Genomic DNA, 21,637 nt, shown 5'->3' with positions numbered 1-21,637 from the left:
TTCTGGTCATAGGATGACAACTTCCAAATCTATTATTTCCAACCTAAGTGCTATCAGCATTTCTTCAATCTACCTGTGTTCCTCTAAGCACTCCTATCACTCTCCTAGCTCAGGTTTTCAAGATCTCTTTCCCAGACCACTGCTCACAGCCTCCCATCTGATCTGTCAGGAGGCTCCTGCCCTTCAAATTTACTGCCCTTGAGGCCACAAGGGTCTGTTGACTCAAAGAAAAATCTGACCTTGTCACGTTCCCACTTAAAACCTTGCAGCACATGTCCCGCCGGTGTGGCTCAGTGGTTGACCGTCGACCCATGCACCCAGAGGTCACTGGTTTGATTCCTGGTCAGGGTATATGCCTGAGTTGTGGGCTCGATCCCCAGTGTGGGGGTGTGCAAGAGGCAGCCAGTCAATGATGTTTCTCTCTCATCAATCTTTCTGTCTCTCTAGCCCTCTCCCTTTCCCTCTCTCTAAAAAAACAAACAAAACAAAACAGGGGATGGGGAGGGGAGGCAAACCCTGAAAGTCCTAAACCTGATATTTAAAAAATAATAATATATAAAAAAATAAAACCTTGCTGCACAGTCTGAAGGTACCAGCTTCACAGGGCATCTGAGACCATGGATGTGACGCCCTGCCTGTCCCATCCCTATCAGTCACCATGCTTCATTCAGGAAGCTCCCCAGGCTGGGGTAGGCAATTTCCTCTCTGTTCCCTTAATACCTGTGCCATTACACTTAACTCCATTTATGACAGCTTTCTTTGCATTTCTCTTTTCTCTTCTAAGCTAAAGGATTCTTTAGGGCAGGGGCTGTATTATCTTCTCAATGTCTCATGCAGGGTGTGACGCAAGACAGGTTTCAGAAATTACAATCTATAAATTTAAAAAATCATATAGGCCCTGGCTGGTGTGGCTCAATTGGTTGAGCATCATCCTGTGCACTGAAAGGTCACCAGTTTGATTCGAGGTCAGGGTACATACCCAGGTTTGTGGGTTTGATCTTCAGTTGGGGTGCACACTGGAGGCAATGAATTGATTTTCTCTCTCTCTACCTTTCCCTTACTCTGTCTTTAAAATTAAATAAAATAAATTGTGTCGTGCCAGCACAGCCAAGGGTTCAGTGAGCCTGAGGAGGGGCGGCGAAGGATGAAGAAAAGACTGTCAAAGAGAATAAGCTGGGTCTAGGTGGATCTCCTGTGCCTGGCTAAGGCCACAGAAAAAGATCCAGGAGGCAAGCTGAGCCTTTATTTTATAGCCAGAGGTAAACAAGGTAGTGGTCACCATAGTTGCAATGTTCTTGTGAGTTTCACTTGTTTTGGCAGCACTTGCTGCATCTCCCATATTGCCCATTACCTACTGAGGAAGGACCTGGGGGGTGGGGTCATAAGGTCAAGCTTAATTATGCTAAGAGGGCTGTGCCCTCTAAGCTGGGACTTGTTTGTGGCTTTGCCAACAGATCAGTCTGAGGCTTAACCCTATAGCTGCTCGCTATAATCAATAATGAGAGAGAATCATTGATTGGCTGCCTCCTGCACGCCCCACACCGGGGATGGAGCCTGTAACCCTGACATGTGGCCTGATCAGGAATCAAACCATGACCTCCTGTTCCATAGGTTGACGCTCAACTACTAAACCATGCTGGCTGGGCTATCCATCAATCTTTTTAAGCCCTAGCTCCTTAATTTATAAGTGAATCTTACATACAGTGCATCTTGCATAGTATCCTCATTCATATTGAAAATCATTTTGGTGGGGGTATGAAATAATTATTTACAAAATACAAAACAAACCTTGAATACTTTGGCTCCAGGAATTTCCTTGATTGGTTCTTCTGAGTAAGAAAGATTCTGCTCCGTAAAAAATTCCCGTATCCCAAGTTCACTGATTTCCACACCGACTACACTGTGTCCCCGATCTGCAAACCTGCATAAAACCACATATTTACACTTGTACTTATTTTAAATACAGTACTAAATAAAAGGATATGCCCAATAAGCATGTATTTTCCTTAACTTTAAGGGATTTAGATGAATTCAGGTTCATAGAGTTTCATAGAACATATAGATCCACAGAAAGTGAATCTATATATTTTCAAACAATATGTTATATGAAATACTGAAAAATTCATTTATATGACTTTAGGAAAATAATTTTTAATTTTGGAAAATTATTCCTTAAAGTGTTGATGTACTACAAATGGATTTTATTAGAAGAGTTTCTGATTTAAAAGCATCCTATGGATTAAAAATACTTTTCAAGTTCTCTAAATCAGCTCTGTCCATTACAACCTTCAGAGATGATGGACGTGTCTATACCTACGCTGTCCAGACCAGCAGCCACTAACCACACTTGAGACTTGACCAGTGTGATTTAGTTTAAATTTAAAAAGCCACATGCGGCTAGTAGCTATGGTACTGGAGCATATGGCTCTAGAACACTAGCATCCATTTCTATAAAAATCTTAAAATTTTCATTTACTTACATTCTTATAATTTTCATTTACAATACATTCTATCCAGAAATTTATTTAATTATCATATGCAAATAACTAGTATTTTCTTGGTAAGCTTTATAATTACAGAATTCATAGACTTGGAATTCTGGACTCCAGAAAAAACACTACTAGTGGCACAAAACACATAGGCAAAGTATTGACTTTATGTCAAATTAAATTAAACACACACACGCAGTCAGTTTTGCTATAATGCAACATATGCCTACCTAAAAATCACCGCACCACGCAAAATCATGCAATAAAAATCACAAGGCTCATGGAGAAGATAAGGGTTGGGGTGCAACATTAAAAACTTTGTCATAATGTAATATTATTCAGCTTCAAAAAAAGAATGAAGTGTTCCAATTTGTGACAACCTGGGTGGACCTTGAGGGCATTATGCTAATTGAAATAAGTCAGAAGAGAAAGACAAATACCATATGATTTCATTTATATGTGAAATCTAAAAATAAAATAAAAAACAAACAAATTAATTAATAGATAAAGAGAACAGATTGATGGTTGCCAGAGGCTGGGGTTGGGGGCTGGGCAACAAGGGTGGAGGGGGTCAAAAAGTACAAACTTCCCGTTATAAAATAAATAAGCCATGCGGATATAATGTACAGCATAAGGATATAGATAATGATACTGTATTGCACACAGGGTGGGGCAAAATAGGTTTTCAGTTGTTCCTATGGAAAATAATACAATAATTAATAATAATTCAAGAATAAACTGCATACTCACAGCTGTAAACCCACTTTTGCCCCACCCTGTATTTGAAAGTTGCTAAGAGTAGATCTTAAAAGTTCTCATCAAGAGAAAAAAAAATTATAACTATGTATTGTGACGGATGTTAACAAGACTTATTGTGGTGATCCTTTTGCAGTACCTACACATATCAAATCATTGTGCTGTACACCTGAAACTGACATAATGTATGTCAATTATACATTTATGTATTTATGTGTGTATGTATGTATTTATTTGTTTACTGGAGTTCCAGTGAGTTTTCACTGAGATAAATTAACAAAAATCAACATTTTATCAACCATCTTTTCTGAACTTTATAAACTCAGCAGAGACACTGGTCCACACGTGCACACACAACATGACACATCCTGACCAAAACAACGCCCACACGAACATTTGCCAATTTTAACAGAAAGCCAATTTTCCCTTTCTGCCAATTTTTTTCAAAATTTTGAGTCCCCACTGTTCACTTCTCAGTGGAAATGGTCCCTTATGGCTAGGGAACAATAAAATTCTACCCCATTTTTACTGAACAAAAATTTTTTTTCAGGTTTTAGTTTTGTTTCAAAAAAGGGAATAGTGACTATTTTCTCCAGGCACTCTCCCCCAGAACCACTGGTTAAAATACAGTATTCCATATCTTACTAACCCAACGCTACCCTCTCCCCTGCTCAGTATTGTCAAGTGGAGAATTTAAATACACTTCCTGTTGGAATCTGTTAGATGGTCCAGGTGCCAGGCTGACTCCCTCTGACCTCATGAACTGTTATAACCTCTGGACCCTTAACTCTTTACCCTAAAGATGAGTTTTTAGATCTGGAGAGTGGATTTTCTTAGGGAGCTTAAAAACTATCTTTAAAGATATATAGAACTACAAACTTACCAAAGTCCACTTAAATTCACCAAAAAGGTGACTGACTTCAGCTCCCACAAGGCCAATAATTTCGTTTGACAAAGATATTCTGCCAGAAAATGATTCCCCAATAACAGTTTTTAAGATGCACAGAATGCTGAAGAAAGTAGCAAATTAAAATAGCAAGGGCTTAATTCCCAAGAATCTATTTCATTTTTTTGTTACTCATCTATAAGGTCAGGAGTGTGGCTTAAGGCAGTTACTGATGAGGTTATGAACTTTCAAAGTGTTTCTAAATCCTCATTGCAGACTCCCTTCCTTTTGGGGGCACAGTCACCTCCCTCTCACCCCTACTTAAAAAAAATTAAACCAAGTGATCAGAATGAAATGTTTTGATGCCAACAATTTACACTCAAGGCTTTGTGCTGAGTTGTCTGGTTCTAACCCAAGCATGATGGCATCGAACACAAAGCACATGGCAAAGGAAAGAAGCTCCCATCTCATTCTGAAAACAAGTATTGATAACCAGTTGCCTCCCCTCTCCCCCCAGAATTATTCCTTAACTTCAAAATAATGTTTAAAAAAGTTGTTACATACTTGCTATAACTTATCTCTGTGAGCCAACATTTTCTCAATAACATACAATTAAACAAAATTTAGAAATAAACTGGGTAAACATTACATAAGGAAAAAAACCTTTGTCAGTAGAAAAAGACAGAAAACGAGTAGAAATTTGGCACAGTTTACATGTTAAATGGTTATATAATATACAAATACTACAACATGGCACTTTACCTTGAGAAAGACCGGACGTTTACTTGTAGAACTGGGCGTTGGAAGGGCCACAGCTTTTTAGTTATTTTGAAATGATGGACAGAGGATTACTGGGATCGAATTTAAAGTCCTAACGCTAGCCGTGGGTGGGGCTGGCTCACAGCGCACAGGGTGAACTGAGGCCTCGGGGAGAGGTTGAGGTGTGTGCCTGTGCTCGTTTTGTTTCTTCAGACACAGCTTAGTTCCACTGGGCAGAGTTATCTGCTTTCACCTCATGTTTCTTGCAGACTCAACAAATGTAAAATTCATGTAATGCTCAAATTATTCCCTAATATATCAATGGGTTTAAACAAAATTGACATTTTTTAAACACAAGGTAGAGCAGAAGTCACTGTACCTATTACCCACATAAGACTACGCACTTTCAATGTGCTCAGAGCATGAACTGTTTGTAGTTCTAAAATAAAAATCTTAATAACGTGTCTTTCATATTTCCTAGGAAGTTTGTAAGTTAATGTATAGGGAATATTTCTTTTTTATTTTTCATGCATTTTTTTTAAAGTTATATAAACAAGAGTCTAAATCAGCTGCATGAATTTTTATTTCCATTCAACATACGGAAAACTGAAACATAGCTTACTATAGACTGGTATAGGCTGGATAACATTGGAATACCAGAGGCCCGGTGCACAAAATTCATGCACAGGGGCGGTGGTGTCCCTCAGCCCAGCCTGCGCCCTCTCCCTATCCGGGCCTCCTTGGGTAGGGTCCCTAAGCATGGCTGGCGATCAAGGCCTATCGGGGCTTTCCTTCCCCTGGCTGCCGGCAGCTGGCCCTGCCTCCGCTGCTGTCACTTCTTGCCATCTGTGCAGCGCTGCTCCCCCTCCCCCACTACCGGTCCCTTCCCTCTACGGGCTACAGGCATGGGGTGTGACTGCTTCGCTGGCCTGGGCCTTCCTCTATGTGGCAATTGCTGGCCGGCCCTGCACACCTGCCACAGCATCGCTGGCTGGTGGCCTGGGCCTCCCTCTGTGGCCACCTTGAGGAACCCCTGCCCCCCAATCGATTGCCCTGCCGGTTGGTGGCCTGGGCCTCCCTCTTTGGGTAGATTGATTGCGGAGCCCCCCCATCAATTGCCCTGCAGAAAGTGGGCTGGGCCTCCCTTTGCAGGGCAATCGTGGGGTGATAGTGGGGGCCCCCGACCAATTGCATCATACCCACCTTGGCTGGCCTGGCACCAGTGCATGTCACAGCGCGGTCGTCTGCTGTTCGGTAGTTTGGTCTATTTGCATATTATGCTTTTGTTATTATAGATATTGCCCTTAAAAAAACCCATCTAAGCCTGGCGTGGCTCAGTGGTTGAGCATCCACCTATGAGCCAGGAGGAGGTCTCGGTTCAATTCCTGGTCAGGGCACATGCCTGCATTGTGACCTGAATCCCCAGTGTGGGGCATGCAGGAGGCAGCAAATCGATGATTCTCTCATCGTTGATGTTTCTCTCTCTCTCTTCCTCTCCCTTCCTCTCTGAAATCAATAAAAATATATTTTTTAAAAACCCTAAGAAAATGTCTTAAACATTTTGAATGCTTTTGGGGCCTCAGTTCATAGTTTATTCAAATCTGGCCTCTTTATAGACGTCAATCTACAAATTAGTTGCACAAATGATAAACATCTAGTATAATAACATATGCAATTATATACAACTAGTAGCCCTGTGCACGAATCTGTGTGCCAGTAGCTCTCTGTGGGGCCTGGCCGCTCTGCGCCTGCTGCCTGGAGGCTCACCGCAGCCCAGAGGCCCATCCTTGGCCAGGCATGGTTGCTTGCCTCATTGCCATGGTGATGAAGCAAGCATCCTGCCAGGCCGCTCACGCGGCCCGCTCTCAGCAGCCAACCCCCCAGGACTGGGGGACTCCAGTGGGGCTGAGAGGACTAGGTGCTGCCATCTTGTGGCTATGGCCACCATCTTTGTGATGGAGTGGCAGTTAATTTGCATATTACCCTTTTATTAGATAGGAGGATAATTTAGTTCTGGTATTATCATAAGTGACTTTAAACCTAAAATATTTAACAATCACATCTAATTGTCTGTTTCATCATACCAATCTTGTCACTGCTTGTTAGACTGTTCTTTTTTTTTTCCAGGTAATATTTTATTGATAACCAGGGACACAGCCATAAGAGAGGGAAGTACATAGGACTGCAAACTAAAACCCAATAGCCAATAGGGGCCATTTGGGACAGGAACACTGCATCCTGGGGTCCTCACAGTCTCCTACCCGTAGACACACAAGACTGGGCATCCAGGAGAGGGGGCAGTGACTCTGGTGTCCCAGAGAGTGACAGGACATATGATGCCTCATTACGAGACAGGGTAAGCAGGTAAAATGGAGAGAGGGTCTATCACTGCCTAAAACCACCTCCTCCTCTTAGAGCCAACACCAGGTTGAAGACTGAACCACCTAGGACTTTATAATCAGCTGAGGGTAGTCTTCTCATCATCCATCTGTTTACCACTGCAGATGAGCCACTGCTGCTGTGGGGGTGGGGGGGGGTTCCCTCTTTCTCTTCCACATGTTCTTTGATTCGTTCTGCCTTATCTGTGGATTCAATGTCAATGTCAATCTCCTTTCTGCTCAGCGTCTTCACTTTAATTAGCATCTTCCTCCAATATTGGGTCTGCACACAGATAAACTGCTGCTTCTACTGCTGTGGTGGCTGCTGCCACTCCCCAGCACTCTGTTGGTGGGAGTCACTCTAGATTGTTCTCATCACTTATGACATGGCAATAAGACAATCTATGTATAGAGTTAATATTTTTCTTTTCTTCTTTTTTTAAAAAATACATTTTTATTTATTTCAGAGAGGAAGGGAGAGGGAGATAGAAACATCAATGATGAGAGAGAATCATTGATTGGCTGCCTCCTGCAGGCCCCCCACTTGGGATCAAGCCTGAAACCCAGGCATGTATCCCCGGCCGGAATCAAACTTGGGGCCTTTCAGTCCTCAGGCCGATGCTCTATCCACAGAGCCAAACTGGCTAGGGCGAGTTAATATTTTTCATGCAGGTAGTTTCCAAAGTAATTCTTTTTTTCTGGTTCAGTCATCTGAACCAGCTTGGTTAGGATCAAGTCTAATAAGATAGTTTAAATGTCCTCAATTTCATGGGCACAGTTAAGCTATAGCAGCCATTTTACAAATGCTCTCAGCTACAAGTACTCTGCACCAAGACAATAAAGTGTGTTAAAGTTTATCTGCTCTTACCATTTCATCTCAACTGCTTTCCCACAAAGAGGGAAAAATACTCTCAGTTCACTCTCGCCTTTAAGGAAAGTATCCAAATGCTTCTTTAATAGCCTGGGGAGAAAAACAAAAATTTTTAAATTAGCCAATGCAGAGGAAAGGACTATAACTGTATGATGCTAAGTACTTTTCATGCATTATCTCACTATTCCCAACAACTTTACAAGGTAGATAACATTAATTATTATAATCCCCAGTTGACATAAAAAGAAACAGGAAGGTTAAGTAACTTGCTCAGTAACATAGCTAATGAATGGTTAATCTGACTTAAATCTGGGGCTGTCCCGATTAGTAATTAAAAATAAAATACAAATTTCTTTGGTTGGTGTTTTGAAATTTATTACTCTCTCCAAGGTATATGTGTATGTGTTTACCTGTGTGTGTGAGATGTAGGGGAGCCTCTGGGTGCACTGAGCTTTTCAAGCTCTCTAAATGTGTACTCAGGTCTCAGAAGGAGCTCTGAAGAGTTGTAGCTATTCTGGTAGTTAATTCCTCTGCAGAGATGTGGCTCTTCTAAGGCCATCCACATGACAGAGATAACCCATTCAATGATTCTGGGATGGTGCCCCAACTACCCTCGGTGTGCAAATGCAATTAATAATAATAATGTCCCCTGGGAGGGCAGGTGGCTGCCTGGAACAAGGAATGTCTGACACGACCACTTGACTCAGCATTGGCCTAAGATTTATTGTCGCTGCTTCGAAGCCTACTACTGCTACTAACACGTGGCTCAACATCCTGGCTCCCTTGCTAATTTCTTTCAACTTTTCTTTCCCTAGACAGATAATACTTTAACATTTGAACACATGTTATTGGAAAGCAAAGTAAGAACACCACTTTTTAGTATAAAGAGATACAGGCAGCCGAAGCCGGTTTGGCTCAGTGGATGGAGCGTCGGCCTGTGGACTGAAGGGTCCCGGGTTCGATTCCGGTCAAGGGCATGTACCTTGGTTGTGGGCACATCTCCAGTGGGGGGTGTGCGGGAGGCAGCTGATCAATGTTTCTCTCTCATCGATGTTTCTGACTCTCTATCCCTCTCCCTTCCTCTCTGTAAAAAATCAATAAAATATAAAATTTATAAAAAAAAAAAAAAAAGAGATACAGGGATTAATGTCACTCAAGCATCTGCTGTACTTATAAACACGCATGTCCAATACATAGATGCTACAAGGGCTTAAAAAAAGTCTTATTTCATAAATCTAAGATGCCTTCAATTGTAAGCACACCATTATTTACACTCCAGGGGAAGAGAAAACATTGCCAGTCACCTATGACATGACACAGATGGGTTCTGTTTTCAGAGATGCTAAAAGGTGCATCTTAAAGTCAGTCAAATAATGTGTGCCTATGTTATTACTTCTATTGCCAAAGTCAGTCTCTGATAGTGCATTTCTCTGTTATATACCAAACATTCCTTACTGGTGTCCTTGTTCTTGATGAAATGTAATTTTGCGCTCCACCCACTTTTCTTGCCATTCTTCCAGAGTTAGTATTCGGTTTTTCTGTACCTCAGTATCGGGGTACTCTTTAACATCAAGTGAAGTTCTTGTATCATCCATAGTTTCGTAGGTACCTTTGCCTTACAAGCAGATGTCTCCAATGCCTAAGTGGAAATATTGGCAATGTTGACATTTAAGGGCACTGCAATTCTCTTGAAGAAATAAAAACTATTCTCCTCAGAAGTATGGTTCTTAAAAAATATTTCAACATCACAGGAAAAGCCATACAAAAATTACTTACTTTCAGAAGCAACCTCATATTACACATTAGGAAAGATCTTTAAATAAGTTGAATTACATCTTAAAATTAGAGTAAAAGGGTTTAAGTTAAGAAAAGGAGAGGAGAAAAACAAACAAACAGGCATTTCATACTTTATAACTTTTGTAAACCTAAGGTAATTTTTTCCTAGCATCTCTGTTACTCTTTAAAATTTGTAAAAAATTTATCTTCGTTGAAAGTATTACAGATGTCCCCTTTTTTCCCCTCACTGACCTCCTCCTCCCTGCCCACAAACCTCTAGGCTTTCACCACACTACAGTCTATGTCCATGAGTTACGCATATATGAATATAAGTTCTTTGATTAATCTCCCCCACCTCCCTCTGAGATTTATCGGTCTGTTTTCATGCTTCTATGTCTCTGGATCTATTTTGTTAATCAGTTTATTCTGTTCATTAGATTCTATATATGAGTCAGATCATGTGGTACCTGTCTTTCTCTGACTGGCTTATTGCCCTTAGTACAATACTCTCCAGGTCCCTCCATGCTGTCTCAAAGGGTGAGAGATCCTTCTTTATAAGAGCTGCATAGTATTCCATGGCGCAAATATACCACATATTTTTAAATGTTTACTTCTTTTTTTAAATCAATGTTACAATGCATGCAATTTAAAGATTCAGCAGTTATGAAAATAACAGCTGCCATTCCCAAACATCTTTAACTTTTATAGCTAAGTCTTGAAATTTAACTCTATACTCAAAATAACAAATGTATTTTGCATCTTCTTGCTTTTCATTTCTAGGTAGCTTCTAGAGAAGATAAGCAGTTAGCCCTCTTTCAACTTCCCAACACATACATAGACACACACACACCCTTCTCATTTTCCCTATCCTTTCAAGAGACACAGCAGATTTTTGAATAAATATGTGGAGTACACATTGTTCTGACTCAGTAAATACTTCCCACAGCTTAGTATTCTGTAATTACTTTTACTTTGCTGTACAACTTTTTTATTCTGTAGTTAATAACTGTCTTGCTTTTTTATTTATAACATTTCTATATAGTAGTTTGGATTACATTAGTATGCTATTATTGGTGGTTCTAATTTAATGATTTTTTTTTCTTGAGAATAGCAAACAAAGCATAAAAGCAGGTATTTCAGGAAAAGTCCCCTTTAATGCAAATTTTGGCTTTGATGTGCTTAGAATTTAAGAAGGCACATCCCTTGTAATTGGGAATATAAATTCACTTCTCAGCAAGTATTTGTTAACAAATGACTTTTGCAAGGCTCTCAAGAGTTTTGAGAGGTTAGGGGGAAGTACCTGATGTTGGGTACAGAAAAGCAATGAAGTATTTTTTTATCTCCATGTTCAGTTGAAATTTTGGGCTTGAGATGTCACTAAGCAGTTCTCTACTTAAAACAAAAGGAAAGCATAATTTTATCCCAGAGGCAGGGCAACCTGGATTGTACAACTCTATCCCTCTCACACAAACTTGAAGTGTAACTGAACACCAGGAATATAACCTAATCACTTCTCCAAAGATTAACAGTTTCTTAACTTGTTCATGTCCTTTTCTGGAGAAATAAAAAGTTTCGTTCTAAAACAAGATAAAACCGCAAATTATAGAAATCGGGAAAGGCAAGTTTCACTAGTATTTCTACCCATACATGCAAACAGATGTGCTAGTTTGGTCGCTGATTTCTCCGCGGGTGGGCCCCCCACCTTTAAACCAAAACATGTTACTGCTTTTTAAAAATTTTTTCTAAATTTAAGAATGACTTCCCTAAAGTGCACATTTTTTTTATTAAGGTATTATATGTGTACATATCTTACCATTGCCCCCCACACTCCCATATATGCCCTCGCCCCCCAGAGTTTTGCATCCATTGATTATGCTTATATGCATACATTCAAGTCCTTTGGTTGATCTCTTATCTCCCCCACCTCTCCCTAACCTTCCTGCTGTAATTTGGCAGACTGTTTGATGCTTTACTGCCTCTGTATCTATCTTTTTGTTCAACAGTTAAAGTGCACAAATGTCTAAGAGTACGGCTCCGTGAATTTTTACACAGAATTTTTACACCTGTGTTAACACCATGGAGCAAGACAATATTTAAAGCACCCCAGTTTCCTCCCCCCACCCCCACCTGCACCACCCCCAGTGCAGCACTCACTATTCTGGCAAGTACTTCTCTTAACAATCACGGATACACAAGAATGCTTCGGTTTAACTTTCAATAATGGACTCACAGCAAGCCCATTTACTTCCCGGCCTCGTTATTCTCAGATTTCACTCTGCTCCCTGAACCCCACTTCGGGATGCGGATGGCGGGGCTGCCCATCCCTTTCGGGCTGCCCGCTTCCGGCATCCTGCCCCAGGCTCACACGCAGCGAACCAACCATTCCACCGCTCCCCGCGCTTCCCTGGACCACAGGGCACCTACCTCGCGAGCCGCCCGCTGCCTCACGGTCTAGCTGCGAACCGCCAGGGGCGGGGAAGAAAAGGCCTCTGCGCCCCGCCTCCCCTCGCCCCGCCCCCCGCGCCCCGCCCCCGCGCCCCGCCTCCCCGCCCCCCCGCCCGCGCCCCCCCCGCGCTCCCCGCGCCCCGCCCCCGCGCCCCGCCCCCCGCGCCCCGCCCCCGTCCCCGCCCCCTGGCCCTCCCCTCACCGGCGTCCAGCCCGCGCGCCCGCCCAGGTGCCCCGCCTCGGTCCCCGCCCCGGCCCCGCCCCCTCCCTGGACGTCCCGCCTCAGCGCCAGTCCGCGGCCCCAACCCCTTCCCGGCGTCCAGGCCCCGCCCCCGCCCTCCCCCGCGCTCCGACTGGCGCAGCGGCGGAAATGGGCAAGGAGGGGCGAACCTCACAGCGAAGGCGAAGGCGGGGCCCCGACTCCTCCCTGCTCCCGCCGACTCCTCCCACCCCGGGTCACGCCGTCACAGGGGCGGAAGCGGCGGCGGCGGCGGCGGCGGCGACGGCCGAGCGGGGGCTGCGGCTCGCGGCGGGGATTGTGCAGCCCCGTGCGCGCGGCGCGCGGCTCGGGAGGGGCGCCCGCGGCCCGGGGCGGAGCGCTTGGTCTCGCACGCTCTCTGAGGTGAGGCGCACGCGGCTTCGGAGTGACCGGAGGGGCTGCGGCGCCTTTGGGGTGTCAGCTCTGCACAAAGCAGCGGGGCTGGGGTGCAAACCCTTCTTCTCCCCGCTGCGCTGCGCCCCGCGCCCAGGTGGGAGGTGGATGGATGCCCTCGGGGCTGGTACCTCCCTCTGCGGATTGGAAGCGGGGTGCGGGGTGCGGGGATCACTGCTCGAGGAAGAGAAATCCCCGGGCCGGGGTGTTGCGGCGACGGGGTTCCCTGATTCGTCGCGTGGAGGGTCCCTCCTAACCCCCTACAATAATTCCTTCCTCTCCAGCGCTGCCGTCTCCCCGCGACTGCCTGCACCCTGTCAGTGCTCAGGTGAGCCCGGAGCTTGTTGCTTCTCCGACTGCGGAGAACGGACCGAGAAAGCTTTTCGGAGAGCGAGGCGGCTGCCGCGGGCACAGGGGAACGTTGGGGATCCCTCCAGGGGACTGTTCGAGCCCTGTCACCTGGGGAGGGTGTGCTGCGGCGGGGAAAGCCCACGGCCCCGAGTAGGAACTCCCTTGCGTGTGCTCAGCCGGGAGCGTGGCGGCGAGGAGCCCGCACAGCCTTGCAGGTGTCCTAGTCACGCTCCAGCGCGGCCACCGCGCGTTGAGGCTCGATGGGCATTGCCAGGTGCTGGGGTGACTCCTCCGGGGCCGGGAACCCGGAGCAGGCAGCCCCGTTACGGTGCATGTTAGTCAACAACCTGGCAGCTGGCGAGTGAAACGGGAAGGAAGAGGAAGGCCCAGCTGTAGAAAGTTGGGGTTCAGTGACATGGAACCTAGCCAGATAGAGGCCCAGCCTTCCCTTTGGTGAGCGCACTGAAGTCCACAGACCAGCCCATTTGGGGAGGATCCATCACTCCCCATTCACACACAACTCAAGACTTTTGTGTTTTTTTAGCCTTTTTTTTTTAAATCTATTTTAGTGGGAGGTAGGCATTGGGAGGGAAGGCTTCTTAAGGAGGCACATGAGAAAATGACCATCAATAATTAATAGTTTTTCAGGCAGGGAAAGTAAAGCATTCAGGCCGTTGAACTGGATCCGTATTTTGGAAAATTTTATTAGTGTGGGTGCAGTAAGGTACTAGTCCTGCTTTATTTTAAGTGGCCGAAAGGGAAATTCCTGTTTCGGTTGTCTGAAGATGTTTGTAGTAGTTTGTTTTATTTTTAGAAATGCTGTTGCCCCTACAAATTTTTATTCTAACGTGGAGTCATTTTGATTCTTATTTTTGTGAATAATGTTTTTTTTTTTTTAAAAAAGTCTTTTTGAATAATTTACTTCAGAAAAAACCCCCACTTTTTTCTTTTGTCACATTAAAAGAAAACCAAGGTTCTGAATTTAAAATTAGGGAGATATATGCTTATAAAATTATATAGAACATGAAACATATTGATTAAATTTAGAATTAGACGTACTTATTAATTTGAAGAAGCAGGTGGGAAAGCACTTCCAATATACTAATTTGTTTTAATGACACTTTTGATCAGTATTTCTAGATTTTATTTACTTTTAAATCCTCATCCGAGGATATCTTTTTATTGATTTGAGAGAGAACGAGAAAGAGAGAGAGAAATATCAATGTGAGAGAGAAACATCAACCAGTTGCCTCCTGCATTAGCCCAGACTTGGGATTGAACCCAAAACCTAGGTTTGTACCCTGACTGGGAATCAAACCCACAACCTTTTGGTGTATGAGATGATGCTCTAACCAACTGAAACGCTTGGCGAGGGTTCCGAGATTATATTTAAAAGCACAAAAATTATAGTCCTTCCAACTTTACTTAAAAATTTTTCCTACGTTTTAAGTCCCAAGAACCCAACAATAGTGAAAATACAGAAATTACAGCAAGTGTCAATAAAGGATGATGGCACATAACTGTTAATCGTATAATTAAAGGTGAAAATGTACCAACCTAAAAATCTTCAATCATATTTTTCCCAGACAACACAGACTTAATAATGGCTTTTATAGCTAATGTATTCGTTTCCTCTTAACCATTTCTTGATTTACATCATTCTTTATTGAGATTAAATACATATTTTCCAGTATACAGTTGGACTTAAATGTTTGATGAAATTTCTATGTTTTTTTTTCTTTTTTTTTTTTTAGAATGCTTGCTTTCCTAGGGTCAAAGGTTGCATGAACCTAGGCTGATTATGTTCCTAAACCCCACATTAAATAAAATATTTACTTATTTTTTAAATACATTTTTATGATTTCAGAGAGAGGAAGGGAGAGGAAGAGAGGGATAGAAAAAACAATGATGAAAGAGAAACCTTGATCTGCTCCCTACCAGGGATTGAGCCCCCAACCCAGGCATGTGCCCTGCCCAGGAATCAAACCGTCACCTCCTGGTTCATAGTTCAGTACCCAGCCACTGAGACACACTGGCTGGGCTAAACTCAAGTATTTTTGTGGCAATACTTACAAATACTGTATTTACATATGCCTTATTTGTAGTTCACTTTTTGAATAATGTGGGATATATGTTTTATACAAAGAGATTTGTTAGATTGGACAGCCTTTTGAAAATATAAATAAGGTCCAGAAAGCCTTGGCTTAGGTAGGTAGTAGTATTGTGAACATTGTGTTAGTGTTTTATCCATCTGTATCCAGACTGCCGTAGAACTAAATGACAACTTATTTAATGCTCAAAGAACTATAATGCATTTCAGAATATGTGTAGAGTTTATGTGCTCACCACTACCATGATGGTTTTGAGAAAGTGAAGAGTGAGTTAAAGGAAAATTATCCATAACATTGGTGTCAAGATTTCTCAGAGTCGATGTAGATAGAAAACAAAGTTTTCACACATGATGTTAATAATCTATTAAAAATACTCTAGGAGCGTTAGCAGAACTCACAGGTAGGGAACAGTAGGATTAGAAGCCCCTCAAAGCTTTTCTTCAAGATGAAGATTTTATTGCACTTCACAAGTGTTGCACTTTTTGCTGATTGAAATCAAGACCCCCACCAGAAAAAGATTACGACTCACTTTATGGTGATACTCACTTCATTATGGTGGTCTAGAACCAAACCCACAATATCTCCCAAGATATGCCTGTATGTGGAATTTGTATCTAATGATAATACTTTTCCACTTTCAAATTTCTTATCTGTAGGTGTGTTCGATGTATTTTGCATGCTATTTTGTGTGAGTGTATATGTGTGTGTAGTAAATACAATGGATCAGAGAAGGAGATGTGTGATAATTGTAGAATTCACATATCATTGAGTATTTACTTCTGTTGAGCATTTTTCATTCCTTATATAACTTAATTAAAAAAATACTAATTTTATAACTCAGTCTTTCATGGTTACCATGCATTATTTTTCTTCTAGACTTTTGGTTCTTAATGTTTGTTTAGCCATGCTGTTGTTAGACTAGTTCGAGAACTTAAAAAAAATTTCTAGTGGAAGATACAGTAACTGCCCTGGCTAGGTAACTCCCTTGATTGGAGCATAATCCTGATAGGCCAAGGTTGTGGGTTCGATCCCTGGTCAGGGCACATACAAGAGACAACCAGTTAATGCATAAATAAGTGGAACAACAAATCCATCTTTCTCTCCCTCTCCCTCCTTCTCTCTCTATTTAAATCAATCAATAAATTTAAAAAAAATTAAAAGGTACAGTAACTAACCCAGATTCCTATATTTGGTAGCGACTAGATGGTGTGCCTCCTGAGGTTTATTTGTTGGGTTTTACTGAGTAGGAATGAATGAGGTTGTGTGTGTGTTTTTTTTTTAAGTATAATAAGAGATCAAAATTCAGGAACTGCTAAGAAGACATAGTAAGATGGAGAGAGACAGACAAAAACTAGGTGTTGTTACTTCTTGAATTTTACAAACAATGTGATTTGTCTCTTGGTCACTTGTGTAGTGTTTTTCTCAATTTTGTATTTTTAAATGTACATACCAGTAGTGGATAACATTTACTTATACTTATAATATGCCAGTCCTGTTTAAGTAGCTCTCACTGGTGCTATAATAAACTCTTGCCATGCCCATTTTATGTATAAGAACACTGAGTTCTTAGAGATGTTAAGTAACTTGAAAGCAATGGCTTCACATTCAGGCAGTCTAACTGCAGAGAATATATTATTACCTAGTACTGCATAATAACTGTTCTAGAATGTTGGAGGTATTAGTAAATGCTAATGTTTAATGGTTTAAATTTTTTTTTTTTTTTTTGCAGATTATCTGATACAATGGCAACTGCACGGGGGAGAACAAAGAAAAAAGCATCTTTTGATCATTCTCCAGATAGCCTTCCTTTGAGGAGTTCCGGTAGGCAGGTATTACTCATTTGTTCATTCTGTGCACCTGTTTTGAGCACACAGAATTATTCTGGTTGGCACTGAAGAATTATAAATGAAAAGATTATAAACTTGTAGTCTAGTTGAAAAATTCACCCCGTCACAGTCACAGTACAGGATGATAAAGAGACAGAATGTAGAAAAAAAGCTTACTGGCAGGAGGAACTGCAAAGATAGAGACATAGGGTTAGAATCGACATGGGGTGTTCAGAGAATTGCAGCTGTGCAGTTGCCTCCAGGATGTGAGCTGTGGTCAGATCATGCTTGGTGGGAATTTGACATCAGCTTGTAGCTGTTTGAGTGCTGTTGATGGTTTACTTACTGCCATCTTTTTTGTAGGGCTTTGTTTTCCCCCCTAAAGAAAAAACTTGAATGATGTAATATTGTCCTAGCTTTTTTTTTTTTAATATATTTTATTGATTTTTCACAGAGAGGAAGAGAGAGGGATAGAGAGCCAGAAACATCGATGAGAGAGAAACATCGATCAGCTGCCTCCTGCACACCCCCCACCGGGGATGTGCCCGCAACCAAGGTACATGCCTTGACCGGAATCGAACCCGGGACCCTTGAGTCCGCAGGCCGACGCTCTATCCACTGAGCCAAACCGGTTTCGGCTAGCTTTTTTTTTTTTAATATGCAATACTGAGAGGGTATAACTGTTCTAAGAAAAAAAAATATTCCCATTTGAAAGTAGCTTTTATTTTGATTGATACAGCTTTTGTCCAAAAAAGGCTTGCATCCATTTTAGTTCTCTACTCAGAGACCTATTGTTAACATGCTGGTTCTGTATTTCAGGCACGTTAGTGAATTATTTGCACAGAACAGTCTCAAGGAAATTGCTATATTGTTAGCCACTAACCTACTGCCGGGGTGTTGTTCATCTTCAAGTTTAGAACTCCTAACGTGGAGGTCACATTCACCCTTGGCCACTGTGGTGAAATCTTAACCCCAGCTGGTTCTTTCTTAGGCAAAGAAAAAAGCAACGGAGATGATGGATGAGGATGAAGACGGCGGGTCAGAGAAGAAGTATAGGAAATGTGAAAAGGCAGGCTGTACTGCAACGTGTCCCGTGTGCTTTGCAAGTACTTCTGAAAGGTCTGTTTAGATAACATGTCTTGGCCTCATATTCCTGCCTATGAGAGCGTTCTTTGTGAGAACATCATCCTCAAAGATAGTTTTACTAAAGATAGATATAAATACTGTAAGTCGTCTAATAATAGAGACATTGCCTGTACATTCTGTACATACCACACCCTCCTATATGATCCTCCTGTAGACATAGCCATATCAGCTCTGCACAGTGGCCAATCAGTGTCCTCAGATCCTACCGACTGTAGCTGAGCTGCTTTTGTGAGTTGAGAGTGGAATAGGGTCAGGGATGGGGACACAGCAGAGAGAACTGTGGCGCTCCCTGTAGACCAGCAGGTGTTGTTGTAATTTTTGCTAACATTCTCTAGGCTTCCATCCTCCCTCACATAACGTACCTCCTTTTCCAGTAGACATAAACAGGTCTCATGGAGGCTCTGGGGCTAACTGCACTTCCCATTTTTATTGGGATGACACAAGCTTGACTTTTACTTCCAGAGAAAAATCTTCAACGGAGGCTTAAGATTCAGTAAAACCTGGAACACAAATCCCATTTTTTAATCACGAAGCGTGGTGGTGGTAGTATTCACTGTGGCATTAGATTTCATTCTTTTACTACATTATTGGCTGCTTGACAGGTCCTGTTTGCCAGATTGCCTGCTCAAGGGTTCTCTTCCAGATTCATTCACTACTCAGTATTGGGACAGATGTTCTTACTAGAGACCACACTTCTCTCCTTCACCCACGTGCAGCTTGCAGCAAGCACAGTGATATCCCCTGTTTCGTGTCATAAAACCCTATCCTGGCTCCAGGGAGTCTTGATAAAGCTCCTAAGTCTCAGGCCCTTGGTGTACAACCAGCTAGGTTAGGTCCTCTGGTCTAAGTCCTTGTGTCCTCACCATGTGTTATCACCTATCAATCATCCATTCCACTTCCCCTGTTATTAGCTACTGGTTGTTAGGATCGTAAAGAGAGAATGCAACATGGGCTCATAGGAAATGCTTGATGCATGTTTGTTTTTTAAAGTGAAGGGGATAGGGTGGGTTGGGAGGGAAGGGGGAAATCTATTTTAGTGAAACAGAGGGAAAACTTTATTGTTGTTATTTTTGCTAAAATAAAGGAGGCAAATGAAAAAAAAAAAAGGGAGAAGAAATGTTATTTATTACCAAAGCTGCATGTTTTTTCTATTTTCAGATGTGCCAAGAATGGCTACACCTCCCGATGGTATCACCTCTCCTGTGGGGAGCATTTCTGTAATGAATGCTTTGACCATTACTACAGAAGGTCTGTTCTCTCATCGTTGGAGGTTTTTGTAGTGGAGGGGGTCAGGTGGTTAAGGCTGAGCCCACAGGCTTACTGAATTATTCCACTGTTGCAGCCATGCCTGCATTGACTACAACTTGCCAGACCTTTATGCTGTAGTTTGCCTGTGTGCATGTTTACATGTGTGCACATTCAGGGTTCAAAACTATCTGCCTCAGTGAGACAGTTACTCTCTTTAGTCTGCAAGATCTGAAAGCTCTAGGAGCTGCTTTACTATTCTGTGACAGTGCACAGGGGGACGAATGCCAAGATTTGGGGGAAGGTACTGACAAGTAGGGGGAGCTTGGACAGACAGGTAGCAGCTGTCTCTTCCTAATAGTTTCAGATTTTAAAACTGATAGGAATGCACCTTACCTGACAGGCTCTTTTATGGGTACCATAATAACTTCCCCCTCTTCATAATATGGCTAGTTAAGTCCTTTACATAAGATTTTTCTAACCTGCCTTCTGTTTTGAAAACCCAATTGACTTAGCTTGATATATTTATTTTTATTATTTTTCAGCCATAAGGATGGATATGAGAAATATACGACATGGAAAAAAATATGGACGAGCAATGGAAAAACTGAACCCAGTCCCAAAGCTTTCATGGCAGACCAGCAACTCCCCTACTGGGTAAAAAGCACTTGTGCACCTAAATGCAAGAAAAATGGATAAAAATACTGATTTGGGGCGAATTTTTCTTTTACTACATTTATTGTTTTATGTCTGTTAAAGCACATCACATTTTTTTATTTTTGTAGGAAACTTAATAATATAAAGAAGAAACTTAATAACATAATATAAAGAAGAAACTAAGGACTTATCACTGGCTGGTGATAGCTATTGTTAAGCTTACATATCTCTCACCTTTTCTTCTGTTAATTGTCTAAGTGTATCTTTAAAGACAATTTCATGCTTTATATACAAATTCTAATAAGGTTTAACATTTTACTTTTAATATAATTTTGTTAACTTTTAGCTTTTTTATTAATTTAACTTTATATTATTTTTCCATTTAACCATTCTTTGAAAATAAATTATAGTGTTGCATATATTAGATAAATATCCCATCTATATAATAAAAACCTAAGCATCCATTACGGCGGAATGACAAGAATGACCAGTCACTGCGATGTGCACTGACCACTAGGGGCAGACGCTCAATGCAGGAGCTGCCCCCGATGGTCAGTGTGCTCTCACAGCGGGTGTGCCGCTCAACCAGAAGCCAGGCTCACGGCTGGCAAGCACAGCGGTGGTGGCGGGAGCCTCTCCCACCTCCAAGGCAGTGCTAAGGAGCAGTGAGCTGAACGGTAAGGAGTGAGGGGTCCCAAACTTTAAGAGGATGTCCGACTGCTGGCTTAGGCCTGATCCCCACAGGGAGCAGGCCTAAGCCGGCAGGCAGATATCCCCCAAGGGCTCCCAGACTGCAAGAGGGTGCAGGCCGAGCTGAGGGACCCCCTTCTGAGTACATGAATTTCATGCACTGGGCCTCTAGTCTAGGAATAAAATTGTTGGGTCACATTCTATGTTTTCCTTTTTGGGGGTCTACCAAACTGTTTTCCTTAGCAACTGCTGCAGCATCTTTCATTCCCATCAGCAATGGATAAGGATTTAAATTTCTCCACATCCTCAACAATTTATGTCTCCCCATCCTTTTTTTTTTTTGTTCTAGCTATTCTATTGGGTGTAAGGTGGTATCCAGTGATTTTGATTTGCACTTTCCTAATGACTGAAGTGTTTTTTCATGTGCTTGTTGGCCATTTGTTTATCTTCTTTGGAGAGATATCTGTTCAAAACTTTGCTCATTTTTAAATTGGGTTGTTTGTCTTTTGTTGTTGAGTTGTAAGAGTTTTTTATTCTGTATACTAAACCCTTATCAGATATTAGGTTTGCAAATATTTTCTCCTATAGGTTGTCTTTTC

The 21,637-nt window shown here is 42.3% G+C and overlaps 3 protein-coding genes across 4 annotated transcripts in view; 1 reads left to right on the top strand and 2 right to left on the bottom strand.

The window, feature by feature from the left end:
• The window catches only part of TPMT (thiopurine S-methyltransferase), a 23,902-nt gene extending 11,499 nt beyond the window's left edge, over positions 1-12,403 (bottom strand). The window contains exons 1-4 of one of the 2 annotated variants that reach the window (XM_054720766.1): positions 12,340-12,403; positions 9,595-9,778; positions 8,137-8,229; positions 1,789-1,921 (exon numbers count right to left, since the gene is read on the bottom strand). In XM_054720766.1, the coding sequence (XP_054576741.1) occupies positions 1,789-1,921; positions 8,137-8,229; positions 9,595-9,734 (366 nt within the window). In that variant the 5' untranslated portion in view covers positions 9,735-9,778; positions 12,340-12,403. The remainder of the gene's footprint in view (positions 1-1,788; positions 1,922-8,136; positions 8,230-9,594; positions 9,779-12,339) is intronic. The other variant, XM_054720767.1, reaches the window with a different exon arrangement.
• On the bottom strand, positions 6,988-7,692 carry LOC103290156 (NEDD8 ubiquitin like modifier). Its single transcript, XM_008146078.3, is given in 3 exon segments — positions 6,988-7,359; positions 7,361-7,423; positions 7,426-7,692. Coding segments are annotated over 3 exon segments (255 nt in total). The 5' UTR covers positions 7,534-7,692; the 3' UTR covers positions 6,988-7,275.
• A 456-nt stretch (positions 12,404-12,859) lies between the features above and the next one.
• Positions 12,860-21,637, top strand: part of KDM1B (lysine demethylase 1B) — a 46,687-nt gene continuing 37,909 nt past the window's right edge. The window contains exons 1-6 of the mRNA XM_028152347.2: positions 12,860-12,982; positions 13,297-13,340; positions 17,204-17,303; positions 18,292-18,419; positions 19,605-19,694; positions 20,237-20,348. Coding sequence (XP_028008148.2) covers positions 17,217-17,303; positions 18,292-18,419; positions 19,605-19,694; positions 20,237-20,348 — 417 coding nt within the window. The 5' untranslated portion in view covers positions 12,860-12,982; positions 13,297-13,340; positions 17,204-17,216. The remainder of the gene's footprint in view (positions 12,983-13,296; positions 13,341-17,203; positions 17,304-18,291; positions 18,420-19,604; positions 19,695-20,236; positions 20,349-21,637) is intronic.

Source organism: Eptesicus fuscus, chromosome 9, assembly GCF_027574615.1.
Source record: "Eptesicus fuscus isolate TK198812 chromosome 9, DD_ASM_mEF_20220401, whole genome shotgun sequence".
NCBI classification, from domain to species: Eukaryota; Metazoa; Chordata; class Mammalia; order Chiroptera; family Vespertilionidae; genus Eptesicus; species Eptesicus fuscus.
The sequence above is the reverse complement of the archived record's forward strand: the minus strand, read 5'-3'. Positions and strand labels throughout refer to the sequence as shown.